Source organism: Homalodisca vitripennis, chromosome 4 (genome assembly GCF_021130785.1).
Source record: "Homalodisca vitripennis isolate AUS2020 chromosome 4, UT_GWSS_2.1, whole genome shotgun sequence".
Lineage (NCBI taxonomy): Eukaryota > Metazoa > Arthropoda > Insecta > Hemiptera > Cicadellidae > Homalodisca > Homalodisca vitripennis.
The window spans coordinates 178,951,039-178,973,609 of NC_060210.1; the positions used below are offsets into that span (position 1 = coordinate 178,951,039).

The window sequence follows — 22,571 nt, forward strand, 5'->3', positions numbered from 1 at the left end:
CACAATAAAGTAGAACAAGTTTTGTATGCATAAAGCTTAAGTACAATTTTAGATCGATAACAATTTAAACATAAAGTTTTGTTACATAGCTGTTAATGTGGTTCGAAATAGGTTACTTTCTTTAATTTTAATTCCTCATATTATGATACACATATAGAGTCAACACCATATAAAGTAGTAGAATTAAATATTAAATAACTTATGGCATGTCTAAATTTGGAATAGATAGTTGCAAAAAAATTAAATCTTCGTGGTCGTTCTAATAACCCCTCAAACGGCGAGAACTGACTGATAAGTCATCTAAGTTTTTCTCTTAGAATTTTGTTTTTCTTGGCGGATGCCTAGTGGGGGAAGAACCAGGAGAATTAACCATTTATAAGTACCTTAATAACTATAATCCGTCAATGTTTCACGTCGATTTCCTACCTCAAAACTAAACTCAGAATGCGTTTTGGGAAGGATCCTTGAAAAACTTAGTTGTTAAAGTAGGTCGAGTTGTATTTGAACTTAAATGACACAATTAAATGTTTAATGTTAAAGAGACGTACACATTGATGGAGAAAAATAATTTAATTACCTCAGTAAAGATGACAGTTAATTGAAGTTTAAGTATATTATAGCTTAAAAGTCAGACACAATGACATATTCAGCCTTATACGGGAAGAATGAACATACCCATTGCTATGAAGAAAGGGTCTCAGAGAGAAATAAAATTACGCAAAATGAGTAAAGAAGAGTTAGGTGAAAATGAGTTGAACGGTAACATAAAAGAGATTCTTTGTTAAAGACGTGTATGAGTCATTGGTAACTAAGTTATCCTCATGTGATTATAATCAGTCACGTAGTTTCCCCAGAGCGACGGGAGAGCGGGTTCCTAGAGACCGGTGACGCAGAAGCGCCATCTGTGGACAGGACTGGTCGTCAGCGTCTGTTCTGCTCCGGCATCGAGATTCCCGGACCTGCCCGTAAGCCAACCGGGTCGCCATTGTCAACTAACAAGGCACCGAATTTCTCGTTAAGTCTTGAATTGCAGATTTGTTAGGGCGAAGCGGCTTGTTGGTTCCTTTCACGACTTTTGATCATGATTCCCCTCACAATGGACGCTTTCCGTTCATTCGACGCTCAGCCATTCATCGCGGGGTTTCCTGCGATCGTTATTTTTGTCTTTTTAGGTTCTTCGTAACCGTCGACACGAATTGCGATGTATTTCTTTTGAAACCTCAGTCTGTGTGGAGTGTCCGTGCTGTGTCCCGCCTGTGCCTTCCTAACACCACAGTTTTGCTTGTTACGGTTTTGGTTGCAAAACCGAAGATCTGTCAAATCACTTCGAGCAATTGACAGCGAGTTAACAGTTTGATAATGCTATTATAATTCTATTATGAGCATGCAAGTCAATTTATTGTTACTCTTGCCGCTGAAACTATCTAACTTCCGTTCTACTCACCCCAGTTGCTCGCATTAAGAACGACGTCGGCCGTGAAGTTTCACACTTCGAAGCGATGATCATTACTCGGCGTCACCTTTCTCATTAGTGTCACTGCTAAATTTACATATCACATTAGAGCTGTTGCAAGTTGTGTGACTTATCAGGTAATTTTAGGTATAAAGTTTCGTTTATGGGTCTTAAATAGGTAACCCCTTCATGGTTATATATTTTATTTATCAATGTTTCAAATTTGTTCAATTTGTTAGTACATCGTGGCAACGCTAATGCGCAACGTGTAACAGTAATAATCTCTTTATGTAATTTATGTGACTTGATGAATGATAAGTTAATTGTTGTTCCAGATCTCCAATTTCCCATCGACGTGAGCGGGGTGCAGAAGGACCATCCCTTCCTGGAGCCGGACTCCCTGCAGTCGCTGTTCCGCCGGCTTCACACTCTCAACCGTTGCGCCAACATGAAAGTCGACAGCGTGCCCAAGAGCACGGTCAGTCACTTTCCTTCTTAAGAAATAAAAATATTATAAAACTAACCGTAGTCGGAATGGTACCCAGAGTTCAAAGCGATATACCGTAGGGTACTCTCCTTGAAGTTGATCTAAAATGTCTTTAAACTAAAAGTTTTGCTGACAGAAATTGGAGCTCTCAATATCACTAAGTAGGACGCGAGTTTCTGACAGACAATTTCACATGAATATTTCCTAAAGACATTTAGAGATACCGGGATTCAAACAAGAGGGGTCTCTTGATATTGTCGCGTTGGCTTGACTTCTGCGTACTCTTCTTCGTTACTAAGAATGGCCCCGGATGGGTAACACCTCACCGCCTGGTGATCCAAACTAACGTCTTAATTGGAAATTGTTATTGAGATTCAGTTAACAGCAAACAAGTACATGGAGAGGACCAACCTAGTGTGTTTTCGTTAATTTAGTCACCAGGCTAATCATCAATTACATATTCTAAGGACCAGTTGACATTAGACCGTATAAAAACTGCAGTGTTCATTCTAAATAACATTGTTTTCTTTCAAACATTTGTGTTAAAAACGCGTAAAAGTGTTAGCAACAAAGCAAACTCGTAGACCACGTTAAGAATTAATCAAATTTATTATCTTATTAGCAAAAGATATGACATCATGAAAGGTTGGATATCTTCCAGAGGAGGCGTGGACTTCCTTACTAGTGACACGATTTATCGGATTACTTCGGGGAATACGGCCTTCTAAACGTAATAACTAACCATCTGTTGCCCAATCCTATTATCACGCTGTTGTACTGTACTGACTTATTCTAGAGTAGGCGTAGACCTCCTTACTAGTGAGTGACACGAGTTATCAGATCACTTCGGGGAATACGATCTTCTAAACGTAATAACTAACCATCTGTTGCCCAATCCTATTATCACGCTGTTGTACTGTACTGACTTATTCTAGAGTAGGCGTAGACCTCCTTACTAGTGAGTGACACGAGTTATCATATCACTTCGGGGAATACGATCTTCTAAACGTAATAACTAACCATCTGTTGCCCAATCCTATTATCACGCTGTTGTACTGTACTGACTTATTCTAGAGTAGGCGTAGACCTCCTTACTAGTAAGTGACACGAGTTATCAGATTACTTCGGGGAATACGATCTTCTAAACGTAATAACTAACCATCTGTTGCCCAATCCTATTATCACGCTGTTGTACTGTACTGACTTATTCTAGAGTAGGCGTAGACCTCCTTACTAGTAAGTGACACGAGTTATCAGATTACTTCGGGGAATACGATCTTCTAAACGTAATAACTAACCATCTGTTGCCCAATCCTATTATCACGCTGTTGTACTGTACTGACTTATTCTAGAGTTGGCGTAGACCTCCTTACTAGTAAGTGACACGAGTTATCAGATTACTTCGGGGAATACGATCTTCTAAACGTAATAACTAACCATCTGTTGCCCAATCCTATTATCACGCGGTTGTACTGTACTGACTTATTCTAGAGTAGGCGTAGACCTCCTTACTAGTGAGTGACACGAGTTATCAGATCACTTCGGGGAATACGATCTTCTAAACGTAATAACTAACCATCTGTTGCCCAATCCTATTATCACGCTGTTGTACTGTACTGACTTATTCTAGAGTAGGCGTAGACCTCCTTACTAGTAAGTGACACGAGTTATCAGATTACTTCGGGGAATACGATCTTCTAAACGTAATAACTAACCATCTGTTGCCCAATCCTATTATCACGCTGTTGTACTGTACTGACTTATTCTAGAGTAGGCGTAGACCTCCTTACTAGTGAGTGACACGAGTTATCAGATCACTTCGGGGAATACGATCTTCTAAACGTAATAACTAACCATCTGTTGCCCAATCCTATTATCACGCTGTTGTACTGTACTGACTTATTCTAGAGTAGGCGTAGACCTCCTTACTAGTGAGTGACACGAGTTATCAGATCACTTCGGGGAATACGATCTTCTAAACGTAATAACTAACCATCTGTTGCCCAATCCTATTATCACGCTGTTGTACTGTACTGACTTATTCTAGAGTAGGCGTAGACCTCCTTACTAGTGAGTGACACGAGTTATCATATCACTTCGGGGAATACGATCTTCTAAACTCATGAACTAATTTCTCTAGGTCATATATCACGTCGTTGATACTTTTGCATCTTTTCCCTTTTTAAGCACCAACAATGGCTACAGACCAATGCACCAAGAAGTAATCATTACTTCGCATTTTTAATTATAAACTTTCCACAGTATTAACGAAACTGAGTAATCTTCATTGAATTGTAAAAATATATAGAGCTTACTACGTTGCACTAATAATATGGGACATCCAATATTACATGGACCTTAAAAAAGTTGATAGAATACACAGTTCTTTTAGGTGCACACTATAAAAAAGGTAATTTCCTACAAACACAGTAATTAGTATTATAAATTAAACAAGTAGCAAAGGACTTGTCTTTCTTCATTAACGACATCTCTTTGATGATGCCGCCGCAAACTAGACAACCGTCAGTCGATCGCCATCTGGTGGCCGATAATTAAACAATGCGCATAATTGCTAATGGAGAACCTGCAGGGCCGGCACTCCTGTCTTTGGCCCAGATTACGTCGCGCACACACGCGCACACTCCTTCTCACACACGGCCGCTCATTGATGTGGACTAATAACTCACCGTACTTGCCATTGAATACAGCTTGATTGAGGTAACGAAAAAATCGTTTTAATGCCATGGCATTTTTGGCAATAGTGAAATCAAAGGATAGTAAAGTACTTTATAAAGGGTTCGTATATCATTTCGATCACATACGCTTTCAATACTTTTCTATTGTAATATTGTAGTATTAAAACTTTGACACAGGTTGCTATTTCTTTACTTAACTCAATTATCCATAAAGATTTTAGACATTACTCAAGCCATAGATATTACTTCAGAGGAATAACTTTGCCTATTTTCATAATTACAGTAACAAACTGTGATTGCTGGACGTTTTATTATGTTTGTACTTATATTCTGTATATTCCTATTTCATAGTTGTTCTTCTATAGTGACAAACCTATTATTCCGCCAGTTTCATATATGCATACAATGTATATGGAAGAAGAAGAAGAAGAAGGTGGCATGGCGCTGTCTGGTGTGGGGTGATTCATACACACACCAGGCCAGACCCGCTGTGTTGCCTCTGTATTAATATGCATAAGTCTGACCTCAGAGGCTTCTCCTCGCTCCACACTCCTGTGTTTGTGCCAAACTTTCTACCCACAACTCCTTTTCGGGACCATTTTATTTTTCTACTACAAGCATCTTCTAAATTTGGGCAAGAAATATTTTGCAGTTTATGGGCAATAAGAATCGTAACCAGTGGTTGAAATCCTTGTCTTAGACTTGTAAACATTTGGGTCACAGCAGAATAAAGGTGTAGTCAGTACCGTCCAGCTGTGTCATTCACCCTGTGTGGTTCTCTCAAGTTGTAGGTTCGAAGCTATATATTTGTATTGGTAGGTTTGCCATTTCAGTGCGGTTTGGCATAAGCCCTGTACACTTCCTTATTATTGTAAGCTTAGAACTACACATCTATAAGGTATACTCAGTAGTGTGCGGTTGTGTCATTCACCTTGTGTAGTTATCTCAAGTTGTAGGTTCGAAACTACATATTTGTATTGGTAGGTATGGCATTTCAGTGCGGTTTGGCATACGCCCTGTACACTTCCTTATTATTGTAAGCATGGAACTACACATCTATAAGGTATACTCAGTAGTGTGCGGTTGTGTCATTCGCCTTGTTTAGTTCTCTCAAGTTGTAGATTCGAAACTACATATTTGTATTGGTAGGTATGGCATTTCAGTGCGGTTTGGCATACGCCCTGTACACTTCCTTATTATTGTAGGCTTAGAACTACACATCTATAAGGTATACTCAGTAGTGTGCGGTTGTGTCATTCACCTTGTGTAGTTCTCTCAAGTTGTAGGTTCTAAACTACATATTTGTATTGGTAGGTATGGCATTTCAGTGCGGTTTGGCATACGCCCTGTACACTTCCTTATTATTGTAAGCTTGGAACTACACATCTATAAGGTATACTTAGTAGTGTGCGGTTGTGTCATTCGCCTTGTTTAGTTCTCTCAAGTTGTAGATTCGAAACTACATATTTGTATTGGTAGGTATGGCATTTCAGTGCGGTTTGGCATACGCCCTGTACACTTCCTTATTATTGTAGGCTTAGAACTACACATCTATTAGGTATACTCAGTAGTGTGCGGTTGTGTCATTCACCTTGTGTAGTTCTCTCAAGTTGTAGATTCGAAACTACATATTTGTATTGGTAGGTATGGCATTTCAGTGCGGTTTGGCATACGCCCTGTACACTTCCTTATTATTGTAAGCTTGGAACTACACATCTATAAGGTATAGTCAGTAGGGTGCGGTTGTGTCATTCACCTCAAATGGTTGATTCGGTATTTGTCCTCGCATGGCTAACACTGGAAACGTTTTGGTAGAAACGAGAAAAATAAGTCACGTAAAGGAAAGGGACTGAGATGAGATATTTTATGTGAGAAAGCGAGGAGTCTGTGTGTCTTATCTCCTAATGTAATACGGTTTAATAGCATTGGTTGCCGCAAGTCGGGTCTGAGGCGGTATTCAGGAGCAATACGAAATCTTCCTTTTGATCTTTTTAAGCCCGTGTGCTTCAGAATGATGCTCCTCACTTAACCTGGCTTTCCACTGACAAAAAGTAACTTAATTTAAATATTGCTCATTCACTAATCATAAATTACACCGTTTCTTGCAAAACCTCTAACATACTTTATTACTTAAGCACGAGATTAGTAAAAAAATTAAACGTTAATATTTACTCAGTTTTAATGTTCAAAATACGTACACATTGAAAAATTAATATTAACGTGGTTTTTGTATTCATAACTTTATTATTTTTATGCTCATTCATTTAAGATGAAAACTAGAGTAGATAGATAATGGTTCTGTCATTATTTTTTTTTTATTTATTTATTTAATACACGTTATGATATCAATGTTTCTGTGAAAATTTGTTTAGTTTAGTCATTTAGCAGAAGCTTCCCGTTTCTCGGACTTGTTTCACTCGTTCTGCAAAAGCATACCAAGCAATATTGTTAGCGTAAAAATTACACTTACTGGATCTAATTGCCTATTATCAAAGTAGTAGTTACTAAAGCTAAGAACCCCGGATCTGCGTTGCCAAACTACGGAACTTGTGCTGATGTCTGCGGGGAGGCAGTTTACTGCGGACTAATGTTGCATCTGGAAATAGCGACCGGCCAGACTCGAGTCTCGGTGCTTCAACTTATCTCTAAGTGAATATGACGTCAGAGGCCTCCACTTTCGCTTTCAAGGGCTTCAGGAAGTCGGGTGGCGAATATAGAAGTGCCAGCCACTAAAACTACTCCACAGCATAAATCATGTATATTGGTCCTCACAAAACATGGGAGTTATTTTGAACTATCGTATTTCCATCATTATTAAACAAAGTTTAATGCAGAGAGTTTTAGCTGTTTTAGATATAAATATATAATATTAATAAAAAAGTAATGTAACTTCCTCTTGGTTCGGGAATTATCGTTACCTAACTAAGTTATATTTTCTTCGTATCGCATATATTCGTCTACATAACGAATTTTACATTGACGCAGAAGTCAGTATTTGGGAGCACACAACGTAGCCGTATCAGTATCATGTTTTAGACGCTGCACTAAGCGAAAGATGAAATGGAAATTAAAATATCCGTTAAGATAAAATACCGCAATGAAGATGAAATAAATGAAACTGGCAGGTGACGTTGGAAAAATCAAACATCGTTAAGAAGCTGTCAACAACAGAAGGTATGAGCGCAACTCAGTAATTTATATTCTAAAAGCGTGCAAGAGATTCAATTAGTTCTTACAAAGTTTGAAATGAAGCATATAAAGTTTACTTTGACGACTACTGTCAGTAACAAGATTATAAATGCGGACCAGAATAGTCTCGGTGTACTGAACAGCAATATGGTTGCTCCTCACCCGTCTCCAATCTCCGGATACCCAGGCGTGGGCGCTTTATACGGCCGGCCGACTGCGCTGTGGGGGCAGGTCATTGTGATACGTGTAACAGTGACAGTGACGTCATATATTTGACATTTCAGGCGACTAGCTGTGGGTGGGTGGGTCAGATCACGCGGGACCTCGCGGCACGCTAGTCCAAGGAATGTATACAATTGGTAATTCTATGTTTGTTCAGTTTCAAAATCATAAACAATATCCTGAAGGGTTGTTATTGCTTTTGAAGTGGTTCACAACTATGACTTTCCGTGAACAAATGTTTCAGATGTTCTCTTTAGAAAAATAAATGAAAAATTATGCATACATGTTCGCTCATTATTTTATAATTGTATATATACATACATACATATAATATATATATATATATATATATATATATATATATATTATATATATATATATAATGTGTTTTGCATATTGGATCAGTAATCAGTAATTTATTTGCAATTATGGAGATAATATTAATATAACAGATATAATACAACATATCGAAATGCGTAATTTTCTATGAGTAAATGATGGCACAGTTTAACAGTTGGGCATACTTACAATTCCAGAAGTGAAATTATTCCTGAAATAATTATATTTTGATCAACTTGACTTGGCCTAAAATGTTTTCGGGAATAAACCAAAATTATGTTCATAATAAATTATCGTAAATATTATTGTATTGTACTAATTGCAATCTTAAGTTGGTAATGATTATTTTATTCAGTTCCAATAAGATGATGTTAATAAAATACCACTAAAATGTTGTATGAACGACATACAGAATATTTGAAATAATATGGAATGATGGAAATGTATTGGTAAGTAGCTGTTAATATGTGTCATTATTGTCAATGACAATAATGAGTATTTAAAATGTTGAAGTAATCGATTTATATAATAGCGAAATTATAAAAAAAGAATAGAATGCAATATGTTTGTTTCTTTGATTGCACAAAGAATACTACAATTTATTATTGTTTACACTTTTTGTTCACTAATTTGAATGAAACGAACTGTTTATTGCAACTTTAGTATTAAAACCCGTATTTATTGAGGCATTAATTGTGGAAACAAATCTATAAATGCTACCAACAGTTAAATGTAATGTCAACAAATTGCAAAACGTTACTGCGGTGACAATACCGAGAAATAAATCTCTAGTAAAAGTTTCCATCTATTGTAACACTAACGACCTAACCGTGAATTTTCTTTGAGCATAATGTCGATTATTGTTTTGATATCCAGTCAATCACATCAGTGGTTCCTTCTGCACGGATTGACGAGGCTTTGATCCGCCTTCCTAGCGTTACCTACGCTGTGCGTCGCGGCGCCTGCCTTACTCTACCTCAACAGAGCTCGTACTTGATCGTTACATAGCTCCACTGCGTTAACGTTGATTTTAGTATTCATCAATTCATTTCTTCCTACGTGACGTTTAAAACATTGGATATTCTGAAAGTTCTTAATACATATTGTATTACGCTGTGTTATCCACACCTGTAATTTCTATCCATGCACAGACAGGAACCAAACGGTTCCTCGAATAGTCTTGAAGCTCACTGACAAATTACGAGGAAATCTACGGTTACTTACTTATTAGAGATAACTGCTTCATCCTACACGATATCCTTCTACCACCTACCACCGTAAAAAGCACATGGCGGAGATTAGCTTAAGTATATACTGTCAAAGCCTCCTTAACTCCTCTGTAAGTGTAACCATATCTGACATTTGCCTCTGTTATTATTGTGTTGTCTGCGCTGTGTTCTGGGAAGCATTACAATTGAATTTCGAACTTCTTGTACTCAGCTCCTCAATCAATTAAATTTCAAACCCATTCAGTTTTTACTCCTAGTTGTTTCCTCAATTTAAAAAAAGCTTATTTAATATGGTAATACTATATGTTACGATTGCATTGATCCTCTTTAAACACTTCAATAACATTTTAATATAGTGTATGGGCTGTAAAAACTGAAGGAATATCATTGCTTGTTGTATCACAATATTAAGAATTTTTATTACCCTTTCCATAAGTAGAGTAAATATGCAACATACTACATAGATATAAAATGTGAAAATAAACGAAGAAATATATAATTGCAACACAAGTCAAGAACTAACAAGTTGTGTGTAAATCCTCCAAACCAATCACATATCTAAATATGTTGTATTGTGAGTGATGCCTTAGACATCCTTCCTACCTTCTTGTAATATTTCTTTATCATTTGTCCCTTATTAATTACACTTGTGATTTGTTTTATTCTTCCTTAGATAACATTGTGTTTACAGGGCCTACCTTAGCTTGTTTGAGCCCTGGTGCTACCTGTTATTGCCCCTCAATTCGGCACAAGAATTTTCCAGTTTAATATGCTTTCTTGTCTGTTTAGTTGTGCATGTTTAGTTTAGCTCCAGTTTACCTTCCTCTTAGTGAAAATTCTTGAGATTACTCACTCAATTCTGTACCTGATGAGACAATGAGCATACCTCTTCACCTAGATTACACTATATTTTGTAGTCTAGGAGTCAAAACGTTGTAAAGAATTTGAGCTTTTTCATCACCAACTTTTTTTGGATCTCTTCTGATGCACATGACTCCAGATTCCATGAGTCAAGTCTGTGACAGTGTCAGGTTCCTAACGTTGCACTAAGAGGAAGATGAACTTGATCTAAACTCAACACTCTTATTAAATCAACCGTTCCCACCAATACCTACTTTATCTGTATAACCGTTGTGATTTTCAATTGTAAATAAATAGCATGAATTTATAACCATAAGTTGTGTTTTATATGTATTACTTCGTTGCTGTCTTAATTCAAATCAAATTGATCTGTCAAATTCATGAAAATGGCCTCTCTGGTTCTACCTGGCTAAGGCGAGCCCTGAGTGTTTATTCATTAGTTGAAGAGATCTAAGCTTATTTGTGATTATGGAAATGAGTTATTTTCATCAATTTTAAATACTAGGCCTAACCATATATAAATAATTTTGAAACCATTAAAACTAAAGCTTAATTAGCCATATGTAAGAGGTTGATATGATAATGTATGAAACTAAGTAAAATTCCATCCAATATTGTTGGTACTTTCATTCATCTCTCATGTATTAACCATCTGACTATATTATGTAAGTTGTTAACTGTTGCAGGCGGATGACTCAGATGACGATGATCAGTGTGCTCTCAGTGAGAACTGGACGTTCCAACCGGAGTCGAGACGCTGGTCCCGGGTCTGTGACGTGGCAGCGCAGAGGCTGCTTGTACCCAATTGTGAGTCATCAGTACATCACATACAGCCCACTGCACTATGCAATTAATTGCATTAATAATTATTCTAAATACTTTGTTTTTTAAGCAATCATTTAAGCAATTCACTATGTGTAGATAGATCTATAGCTTTTATCTTATTTTTTTGAATGGAAGATAATACACTGCATTTTGAAGAATAATAGGTACTCAATAATACTGCAGTCATCAGAATTTAGTATTAGTAAACATAGAACATCTTTATCAGCTTAAAAGATCATTTAAAGCTTTACAATATGTAAGCATAATAAAATTACTCAACTCCTGCTCCAATTCTGTCTGTTAGTACATCTAAATAAAGTAATCGCTACAAATCCTGGAATAATTTTTGTATATCGAAAGATAGATCATATATAGTGCTTAGTAACAAAATTTCATGTAAAAAAGACTACAAGAAAAATCTTAGAAATAGCACTGTTTTTTATCTGAATTTGAATGATACCCCGATCATTTATTTTCTCAACAAATTTTGTTGTAATTTCAATATTTATTTAATAAACTAGCGGGCCCGGCTCGCTTTGCTGCGCATTTCAATAATTTTTTGCAAAAGTTGCCCGCGGCTTCGCACGCAATTTCCCGTTGAAAACAGTACACTATATTCACTTATTCTTTTTCTATCACATTCTAAACATTGCTGAGATAATTGATAGTCGTTCCATCGTGAGCCTCTTGGGCGTATTATGAAGGTATGTACCATATTCCTGCCTCTATCTAGCTGTTACCCACGGCTTCGCACGCAAATCTTAAGAAACCGAAGTCCTTATATTACTTAGTAAATTTTATTTTTTACTATAATAAATTTTAGATTAAATTAGTTATATCTCCGATGCCACGATTGAGCTTGCTTTGTTGTCTCGATCGAGAGAATATGTACACACAGAGTTTTGAGAACCATACTTCTGTCAAAAAAAAACAACTAAGGTTGATTTTATAACATTCTTTATATTTGTAGCCAACGTAAGATAGTAATTATGATATCTGCATTGCTCTTCTGATCAAGCATGAGCATGGTTTATATTAAATAAATATTGCAGTTAAAGGTGAATTTTTACGTCAAATTTGAATTGTATTATCTGGATAGTAAAGTCTATGTTTAACAGTGATTGCAGAAACAGTTTAAACAAAATTTGTCGTTTCTCTTAAGCTTACTCTATGCTTTAAAACTATAAGTGTAATATATGTTTACAAAGAACAGCTGATTAAAAATTTGAAAAGACGTTAACATATGTTTGCTGCAATGCATTTCTTATGGGTATTTCTGTAACCAGTGGGGGCGGAATCCTGAATCGGGAAAGGGATGGGCATAGCTTATAAACCTTCTCCGTGGAAAAAATACATATACGTACAAATTTTCATCATGATCGGTCCAATAGTTCACGATTCCATAAAGGACAAACATACAAACATTCATTTATATATATATAGATAATGTAAATACACTTCTAAACACACACACACACACACACACACACTTAAAAAAGAAATGGGTTATTACTCTAATTACTATAATTGATGATTATTATGACAGAATGTCAAGAGACAGGATTGGACAAAGTAATTTAGCAAAAAGATTTGAAATTGAATATTTAATTGGTTTTAAAGTTATTAGCGAAGGGCATTCATCATTAACAACTTGAAGTTTGATTTAGGGTAAATTTTCTGATTGAAAATGACAAATACTAAAACATAAAATCTCATTATAGCAAGTTAGGGCTTCGTGGAGTTTTAATAGTCTTACTAAAAGTAAGTTTCTTCCACCAATAAAATAATTAAAATGTTATTTTTAATATAATTTTAATCACAAAAATGTTGAAATTTTTAGTAGAAGATTGAAAATGTAATAGACTATGACTTTAATGTATCAATACTATAATAGCAGGAAAGATTTTTCTTTTATTTACAATATACTGATGCAACATACCCAATTTCTTATCAAACTGACTGTAGCTTTGTCCCAGATTATTGCTATATTGCTGCTCTTTGACAGCAAAATCAATACAGTTATTCCTTGGACAAAGAGGAAACATGTACCAAATGTCAAGTCTCCAGGACTTTTCTATCACACAAACTGACTGAGAGAAAGACATGAACATTTAAGAAAGCCCTTACATGTTACATGTTCTTAATAATTAGGCTGGTATTTCTAATATTTTTCAATTGCTGCTATAACATTAGTTTAAGTAATTTTCCTTTAGAAAATAATAGCAATGTTCGTAGACTTTTACTAACCTAAAACCTTTTCTTCTTGATAGCCAGTCTCCTACAAACGTTTAATATAAACATAATCACTCAGAGGTTTTCTGTGTTATAACCTTATCTGTGTTATTTTCTTTATTAGTCAGTTACAATCATGAATGTGTATGGGGATGTTAACCTGTGTTGATTGTGTCTAACAGCCACCCAGCAGCAACCCTCACCTAGTGGAGAAGTGGTGATTAGGTACGGAAGTCTGCCCCCCGGAGCACTGACTACTGACAGTGAACTATTGGCTGCACGGTTCCGGCGGTCAGGCAGTGAACGGCTGCGGGACGGTGCTAAAGCGTTCCTCAGGAGGGTTGAAAGTCTAAAGTCACGGAGAAGAAAACGTCAGCATCGGGAAGGAGTTATCATTTCTGGACCACAGGTAGATTCAGTTATGTTCATCGTAATTTAAGAAATACTAGCTCTGTTTGTTTTATTAAAGTCTAAAAACTAATCCTGAAAATCCAAGTATGACAATAATTTATAAATGTGCTTTAAACTATAGCCACAATATATTCAAATTATAGCAGAACATGTATTGCCACTAAATTTTTATTTCTCTATGCATAAACTTGTAAAAGTCAAGGAATGTCCCCTACAAACAAACAAGAAATGGCTATTGAATTACATACATCAAGAAAATTGTTAGAGAGTAACTTTAAGTAATTAGAGAGTAATTAGAAATGACTCTCTAATTAGGAAAAAGTAAAAACTAATGTTTTATAAAACACTAAGGTACTGGACGTGGCATCGATGCAGCAACGAATGAGAGAGCTGAACTGTGTGGATGTCTCACCTCCTGAATCTCCTTCAGTTCACTCGGGGGATGAGAACCGCTCCATGCGTCGTCTGTTGGCCCGACCTGACTGTGACTCTGGGGCTCTCTCTGACTCCGAGCTCAGCTGGAGACAACACTACCTCAAGGATGCCAACAGCAATCATACCAAAGTAATACTTTTTTTTTAAATTAATTATTAACAATGTCTCGTTTAGAAAAATAACAGGATTTTTGCAAAAAATATCCTGTTAGTATAATTTGTGGTAGGATTACATATAGTTGTCATCAGGACATTTGATATTGTATGCATGAGAAAAAACTGAAACACATCGTATTGAGTGTCGAACCTTTACCAAATTCAACATTAAGAAAATATGGAACACAAATAAGTATAGGCATTCTTTTGTGTTATTTTATTTTAATTTGGGATTAATCACCATAGATTTTTTTGTTTCTTAAACTTAATTCATGCTTAACCGCATTTCTTTGGGTTTGGGACTTGAAGAAGACACAATATACTATTTTCCTAAATGTCATGTTTCAGTTGTGTTGGGTTGTGTTTATAAACTGTAGTAAACTCCATAATTTTGTTACTCTAATTCATACTGGATGTTAGATGCTTAGATGATGTTAGGTGCTTCCAACTCACTGTGATTGAAGAGTCCAAAAAGTGAATGCCTCTGTTATGCCAAAGGTGTTGGAGCTTGTGGAGGTGGGCAGTAAGGGAGCCGGAGGAAGCCGGGAGAGAGTCAGCCAACCAGCCTCGAGAAGTGGTAGTCTCAACATGGGCTACAGTAGTCAGCATTATCGGGAGAAACTGCAGAAGAGATCAGGTATACCTATTACGTAGTCATTATTTTGTCATAAGTAATACAATCAAGTAATATACTTCTATATATTGGTAATAGTATTACTGTTGTAAGTGATGTAGTTAGTAACATTACAACTCTCTTATGCTGTTAAATTCCTATGAAATGTACACACTTGAGTTTTCTATAATTAAATATTTTAATTAATGTGTACGACTTAAATTCCCAGATGCAGCTTTTGAATAACATAGCAATCAACCCAAGTACTTTGGTTTACATTCAGCAAACTATTTTCATCATACACTTTATTTTTTATTAGTATTTCAAAAAAGTTTTTCATCTACATCAAATAAGATATGTATGTATCAAAGATTTTTCAGCACTTAATTATCAAATCTTAAGTGCAAAGTTTTGTTTCTTAGATATGAGAATTACAAAAAGCTAGTAAATATGGAGTCTAGAAAATAGATTAAATTCGATTGATACTTCTTTATCAAACAAGTTGAGTGGATACTGCTTTTATTTAATGCCTTAGTCTTGTATATCCACCTGAGTTCACAAGTAATTGAACTGTTCCAGAAGCTCGAGCAGTCCGTGATGGAGAGACTGAGAGTGCCGAGTCCAGCAGTGCTGTGGCAGACAGTGACACAGAACTGACGCCTAAACACAAGTCTGTAATATTCTCAGTTTATTGTCAATTTACTAATCACCTGATAAATTAAGTTAAACATTTCACTATCAAAGGTACAACTAAAAACCTTGACCTTTTATAGTTACCTTTACCTTTTTTAGGTAAACGTAACTATAAATTTGTGACTAAACTTTAAATTTTAAAAGTTGTATGAGGATTTCAAACATTGTGAATAATATTCACAGGTATAAGATTTTCGCTCGGTCTTAAATCAGTTATTTATCAAATTCATAATAATTCACATAATGAGAACAACAAAAAAATATAATATTTTTAATTATTTGGAAGTAACTTGGATATTGTCTAGTGCTAAGAAATTTCTAGTTCACATTGAATTCTTTAAGTAAATATAGTCAATAAAAAGTTTTACAATACATCATAAAATTTGAATAAAAATTGCTTATTGTCTTTTATACAGTTGGAAATAAAATTAAAAAATTTAGGTTTACATGATGGACTATTAAATTTGATTGTATTAATATGCCTGCTCTATATAATATTATTTTACTATGATAAAACTCTAATAATTTATAACTGTAAAACTTATAAATCTGTGTGGTAGTAACTGCTAAAAGTAACTTTCTTGTGTGGTAGAAACTTGAATATTAGTGAGCCTTAACGTGTTCACTGCTGCGGACATGTGCACTTCGTGCTAGGTCAGCCAATATAATGTTGGAACCCAATTTGCACATTGAGTAACTTCAACGTTTCCTATAAATTTTAAGACACCTGTTCGTATATTGAGAATATGGTTGATACAGTTATTTGGTAAGTATTCAGTTGTGACACTCACTATACTTTTAACTCCACACAGGTCAACATTTTACTACAACAAAACATTATTAAGGGAACTTTACTTAGTTGTAGGAATTAAACTAATTGATATTTATTTTATACCAAGATTCAAACTGAATAAATATGTAGTAAAAAACACCGAACGAACATTCACTAAATTATTTCACAACTTCTGAGTATATATAAAGTTCATAAACACAAGTGTGCTTTCAGATCATAACTATAAATAATATCCAAGTCACGTGCTATAAATGTATGTTACAATTACAGCTAAACCTTGTTAATGACAACCTCCCCTAAGTACTACAACATTAGAAAGAATTATCATTGTCTTTTTTACCTATATCTATGAGATATTCAATATTATAATTTAAAATTTCAATTCGACATTTCAAAAACAGGTCATGTCCGGCAAGTGTACATTCTATAAATGAAAAATATAAGTGCTGTTTATTAGTAGATAATACTGAAAATTACAAGCATTTTAAAGACTAAACAACATATATTGCACCATGGTGAGTAGGCTATTATAACGATGAGTATTACGATCACACAATAATTTAGCTCTATAAGGGTTAAAATACAGGTCAAATCCTTAATAAAGTAAGTTAACCCTACAAGTGACAATACTTCATTTTAAATTTGTCAGGAATAAATATTTTTAATGATAGGCATTCTTATGTTAAAGTTGCTTGAATTAATGAGCATTTTTAACTCATATGTAGTTGAAATGTGATGTATACAACTTTTAAGTGTATAAAATCGAAATTACCATCATATCAGAAAACCAATGAAGATTGTTTTGGAGTACTTTAATGAAATTCTTTGTTCTTGGCATACTTCTAGTATTGTAAGTTTTCCAAATATTCCAACAGAGTCCTCCTAAAGTAAATTTTTTGGATAATTGTAATAACAATAATTTAAGATAAACCGTTATGGTTAATTCTCCTACAGCATTTTCCTTAAACATCAAGTCGTTTTTTCCCAGTTTAGCAAGCTAATTTTCTAAAACCTGTAAATTTTTTTACTACAAACCTAACTGTATTTGGTATAATTTTTTTCATAATGAACCATATAATACAATGATAATAAGTAACCAGGGTAAATATTTTAATTTCAATTTTGTGCAGTGAGTGGGAAAAATTTTCTTTTCTTATTTGCATGGAAAAAGAGGGTGGGGAAGGCACACCTGAAAAATATAGTTTAGTATATAAATTTCTAATTCCAAAATAGCCTAAAGGTCACAAATTTAGTCTAATTTAAGAAAATTTATAATTTTGTATGAGTCTTTGGGTAAATAAATTAACTGAAAGTAGTATAAGAAGCGTGGTTTTCGTGATCAAAAACACAAATTTGTAAAAATGTTTATAGATTGTTATAATCTCTAACCCTAACTATATTTTTTATAATTTTATTTACAATAAACTATAGAACACCATAATAATAAATATTGTGAGAAAACTTAAAGTTTTTGTTATTTATGGTTATTAAATCTTTATGATATGTTTCTAAAAAAAGGTATAGTAACTTGTTAAAAAACAGTTATTGTAATGATGTTTTTTGGGTTTGTAAAATTTTATAGCAAACAATAGTCATAAATTTATCATAATTTTATATATATATATATAATATATATATATAAAAAACTATAAAACAATTGTTTCTGCAAAAACGAAAAACAAATGCCATATATATATAATGTAATATATATATATATATATATATATATATATATATATATATATATATATTGTTATAAAACTATAAAACACAAAAAAGTGGGTGGAACAATTGTTTCTGCAAAAACGAAAACAGCAATGCCATTCTAAAATTACTCTGCTGTCATAGAACAATAAAAATAACCGGTGCTGTTTTTGGCAACTCTTTACCTTGCCAATGGTATATGAATCACGTCGATACCTGATTGTTTATGTATCATAACAAATTAATCAGGGGGTTATCCGGATAAGGAACGAAAATAAGCAATGGATATCTGTTGAATGGCAGTCGGAGGGTTAATGGTAGAAAAATTAGTGTTTATTATTTTACATATTTGTTTAATAATTTGGTGTAATAGAGAAAATGTTCAGTGTTTGATTTTATTGTCTTTTACAGGAGTGTGGTTCGGTGGCACAGTTTCCAGAGAGGTTCGGTGCGGCCAGACTCACTAGCTGGGAGGTCCATCAGCTCCATGTCTTGTGGCCAGATGTTGGTGCTACGCAAGCTGGCTCTCCTGAAACTGACTGCAATAATGGAACGATACTGTCCCACGCATCGTACCGGCTGGAATTGGGAACTTCCAAAGTTTATAAGAAAAATCAAAACGCCAGATTATAAAGGTAAACTCAACTATAAGACAAAATGTATTGTTTATCTTCTACTTCTAAAAATTTCTTCAAAATTACAAATAAACATTTGTATTTTTTGTAACCTTTCATACTAATATTACATGGTTTATTCCAGATAAAACTGTTTTCGGAGTTCCTTTGGTGGTGTCATTACAAAGGAGTGGTCAAGCATTACCAGTTTGTATCCAAGCAGCTCTTTCGTGGCTGAGGACGCAAGCTGTAGATCAGGTTGGTTTGTTCCGCAAACCTGGCGTCCGTTCTCGAATACAGCGACTCAAGACCCTCGCTGAAACACATTCCGAGGACCTCACGTTTGAAGGTCAGCAAGCCTATGATGTAGCCGACATGGTGAAGCAATACTTCAGGGAGCTACCTGAGGTCTTACTCACCAACAAGTTGTCAGAAACATTCGTCGCTATATTTCAACGTAAGTTTTTAGTTCAAATATTTCATCTGATAGTTTTCTTACATTTCTATGTTATTCATAGTCAAATAATTTGTGAATTTGTTTAATAAACTACAGTGTATATTTATTTATAAAATCAATACTTTCTCAATACCAAGCTTGCCTATCCATTTAATATTGTTTAAAGCCATTAACAATTTTATAACATCTGTAATATATTTAGAATAAAAGCATCATTATAACAACATTCTATAATTAAACATTTGTTTTGCATAAAATAGTATAAATTGTCAGTACTAATGTATATCTATGTAATAATAAATGTTATCTGGATCTTATAAAATCAAATAATAAAACCTTCATGTTTATTAATATATAATATTAATAAATTTGTGTCATCTATGTTTTATTTTTCTGCTCTAATAAATGCAGTGTGGGGATTTTAAGGTGTCTTTCTTATGGCCCTTAAAGAATTGACTCAACTTAATCAAATGTATTCTTGAAGAAATATGTACAAAGTACAAAGATGGAAATATGGAAGTTCTGAATGAAAAAATGCTAGTACAAAATCCCTTTATGTGCTCTTGCTCTTATATAAGGGCCAAATTAATGATGCAATGTAGGCATTGATTCTATTTCAGCTTTTTCCCCAGAACAATATACTTTATCTTGGTAAATAACTTCAAAAATTCAGTAAACCCACAAGATTTATTGATGAGCATTCTTTTCACATAAATTCATTAATTCTAAAATTAATAAAATAATTCATAATAACAATTAAGGATTACGCTTTAAACTGTTATGGCAAAATTGTTTAACACATTCACTGTGGTGGACACAGTTTACTACTATTCCGGATGTGCTAAAGTCGATACATGACCAGGGTAATAGTGAAAGTGTTATCGTATAACTAAAATAATAGACAGTATTACAAAGTTTTAACAAAGTAAGAAAACTCTACCATTTTTAGTTAAAAATTTATGGTAAACACATACAAATAAGTCCTTTATATACAGACGTGCCTGTGAACCTGCGAACGGAAGCGGTCCAATGTGCGTTGCTATTGCTACCGGATGAACACAGAGAAGCTCTCTTCATGTTGCTGGACTTCCTGTACCAAGTTTCAACTCACTCCAGCACCAACCAGATGACAGCCAGTAATTTAGCAGTCTGTCTGGCACCATCACTCTTTCACTGGCAGCCTGCACCGACCCGATCCTCCTCGGTGTCACCACGCCGTCGCAACAAGAGCACCGGTGTACCAGATGCCAAAGAGTTGGGTCAGAACAAGGCAGCTCATGATTGCTTGCTTACCTTGATAAAACAGCATCGTGAATTATACACGGTTAGTAACATACAAGATATAAATATTCTGGATATTTCATTATGATTTTTATGATGATGGTATAAAAAGTAGGACCTTATTTTTTATTTCATGATTCATTTTGTTAACAAGTAAACTGTTTTTTATTTGCAACATAAATAGAAATGAAAGGTAAATATAAAATTCAAGGTATGTTCAAGAAGTAACCAGTATTTTAATTCTTTTTTAATGTATTTATTTCTCTACATTAATGTTGTCACCTTCAAAATAGTCCATTACATATTATACAATTGTGCCAGCACTTCTTTTAATCTTCCAAACATTTCTCAAACCCGGTCTTTGGGATAGCCTTTATTTACCTTTTTCAGCAATGAACTGTTAATGTCATCGATGCTTGTAAAACAACGGCTCTTTAAGGTTCTCTTTATTTCTGGAAATTAAAAAAGTCACATGGAGACATGTCTGGAGAATATGGAGGTTAGAGCATTGTTACAGTAATGTTTTTGGCTAAAAATACACAACCAAGCAATAACGTGTAAGCTGGTGCATTGTCGTGGTATAAAGCGATCAATTGTTTTGTCACATATCCAGGTATTTTTCGGATTGCTTCACGCAAACAGTGTAGAACTTGCAGGTAGTACTCCTTATTGACCGTTTAAGCTTGTGGCAGAAATTCATGATGCACTATGCCATTAAAATCAAAGAACACAGTGAGCATAACCTTCACGTTTGACTGGACTTGTTGAGCCTTTTTCGGTTTTTCAGCTAACCAGAATGCCTCCAGTGGGATGATTGAGCCTTAGTTTCGATTTCATCTATAAACCAATGTTTTGTCACCTGTTATAACATGTTTCAATAATTCTGCATCGTCATTGATTTCATTTATAGACTCCTGAGCAACTTTCATTTGCTGATGTTTTTGTTCAAAATCCAACAAATTTTGCTGCCATACGTTTCATACCCAAAACATTTGAACAAATTTCGTGTCATGGTAATTGAAATGCCACATCATCATCAACCTCTCTGATCATAATATGGCAACCGTTATCACCAGTTTCTTCCACTTTTTCATGTTTTCATCGGTTGTTGATGTGTTGGGGTGTCCAGAGCGTTCGTCAATGTCTTCACGGCAATCTTTGAAACGTTTATAACACTCATAAACCCTTGTTTTAATCTTAGCAGAATCACCATAGGTATCGGGAACAAATTTGTGCCTTAAGCGGATGACATTCAATGCAAACTTAGCAAACACTTCATGGTCTGAAACAATCAGATTCTTAATGACTTGTAATTCTATAACAGAGCCAACTTTGGCTCCCAAATTTGGGAGCTAGAAAACAGACAAAATTTGTGCCCTTGAGTTTTACACTTCTTCTTCTTCCTTCCAATAGGCCACATTAAGAACAGAGTTATGTGATTGGTCGAGCATTAATAGTAAAAATTACCCTTTCCGACCAGACCATGATAAGTTGAATTACAATATCTAGTACTGAATTAATGATCTAGTCCAAAAACATTTTACACAACTCACACAATCACAACAAAGGTGAAACATAGTTTGTACACTATACTTTTTAAACTACAATAAATTTCTAAAATTACTTTGCTATACTACATCATATACCTACACAATTCATGAACCAAGAAATCAATGTTGTTAATCTATATAAATTGAAAGTATGTAATGAAACAATTTGTGTTAACAGCTGGGAGAAGAGATTCTTGCACAGTGCCACTTCAGCTACATGGAGGAGAGTGTACCAGTGGCTCTAGAGGAGTTAGGTGCAGAGTTGCAACAAGACTGGAGGGGTTACCTGTATGCTTGCACTACAGCCCTGCTCAAGGAGGCCAGGGAGAAGT

The 22,571-nt window shown here is 34.7% G+C and overlaps 1 protein-coding gene across 1 annotated transcript in view; it reads left to right on the top strand.

Annotated features, from left to right (window-relative positions):
* The window catches only part of LOC124360707 (rho GTPase-activating protein 7), a 366,867-nt gene that overhangs the window by 338,641 nt on the left and 5,655 nt on the right, over positions 1-22,571 (top strand). The window contains exons 9-18 of the mRNA XM_046814537.1: positions 1,789-1,931; positions 11,163-11,283; positions 13,716-13,942; positions 14,296-14,508; positions 15,033-15,171; positions 15,727-15,817; positions 18,749-18,972; positions 19,097-19,408; positions 20,404-20,732; positions 22,418-22,569. Of these exons, the coding sequence (XP_046670493.1) occupies positions 1,789-1,931; positions 11,163-11,283; positions 13,716-13,942; positions 14,296-14,508; positions 15,033-15,171; positions 15,727-15,817; positions 18,749-18,972; positions 19,097-19,408; positions 20,404-20,732; positions 22,418-22,569 (1,951 nt within the window). The remainder of the gene's footprint in view (positions 1-1,788; positions 1,932-11,162; positions 11,284-13,715; positions 13,943-14,295; positions 14,509-15,032; positions 15,172-15,726; positions 15,818-18,748; positions 18,973-19,096; positions 19,409-20,403; positions 20,733-22,417; positions 22,570-22,571) is intronic.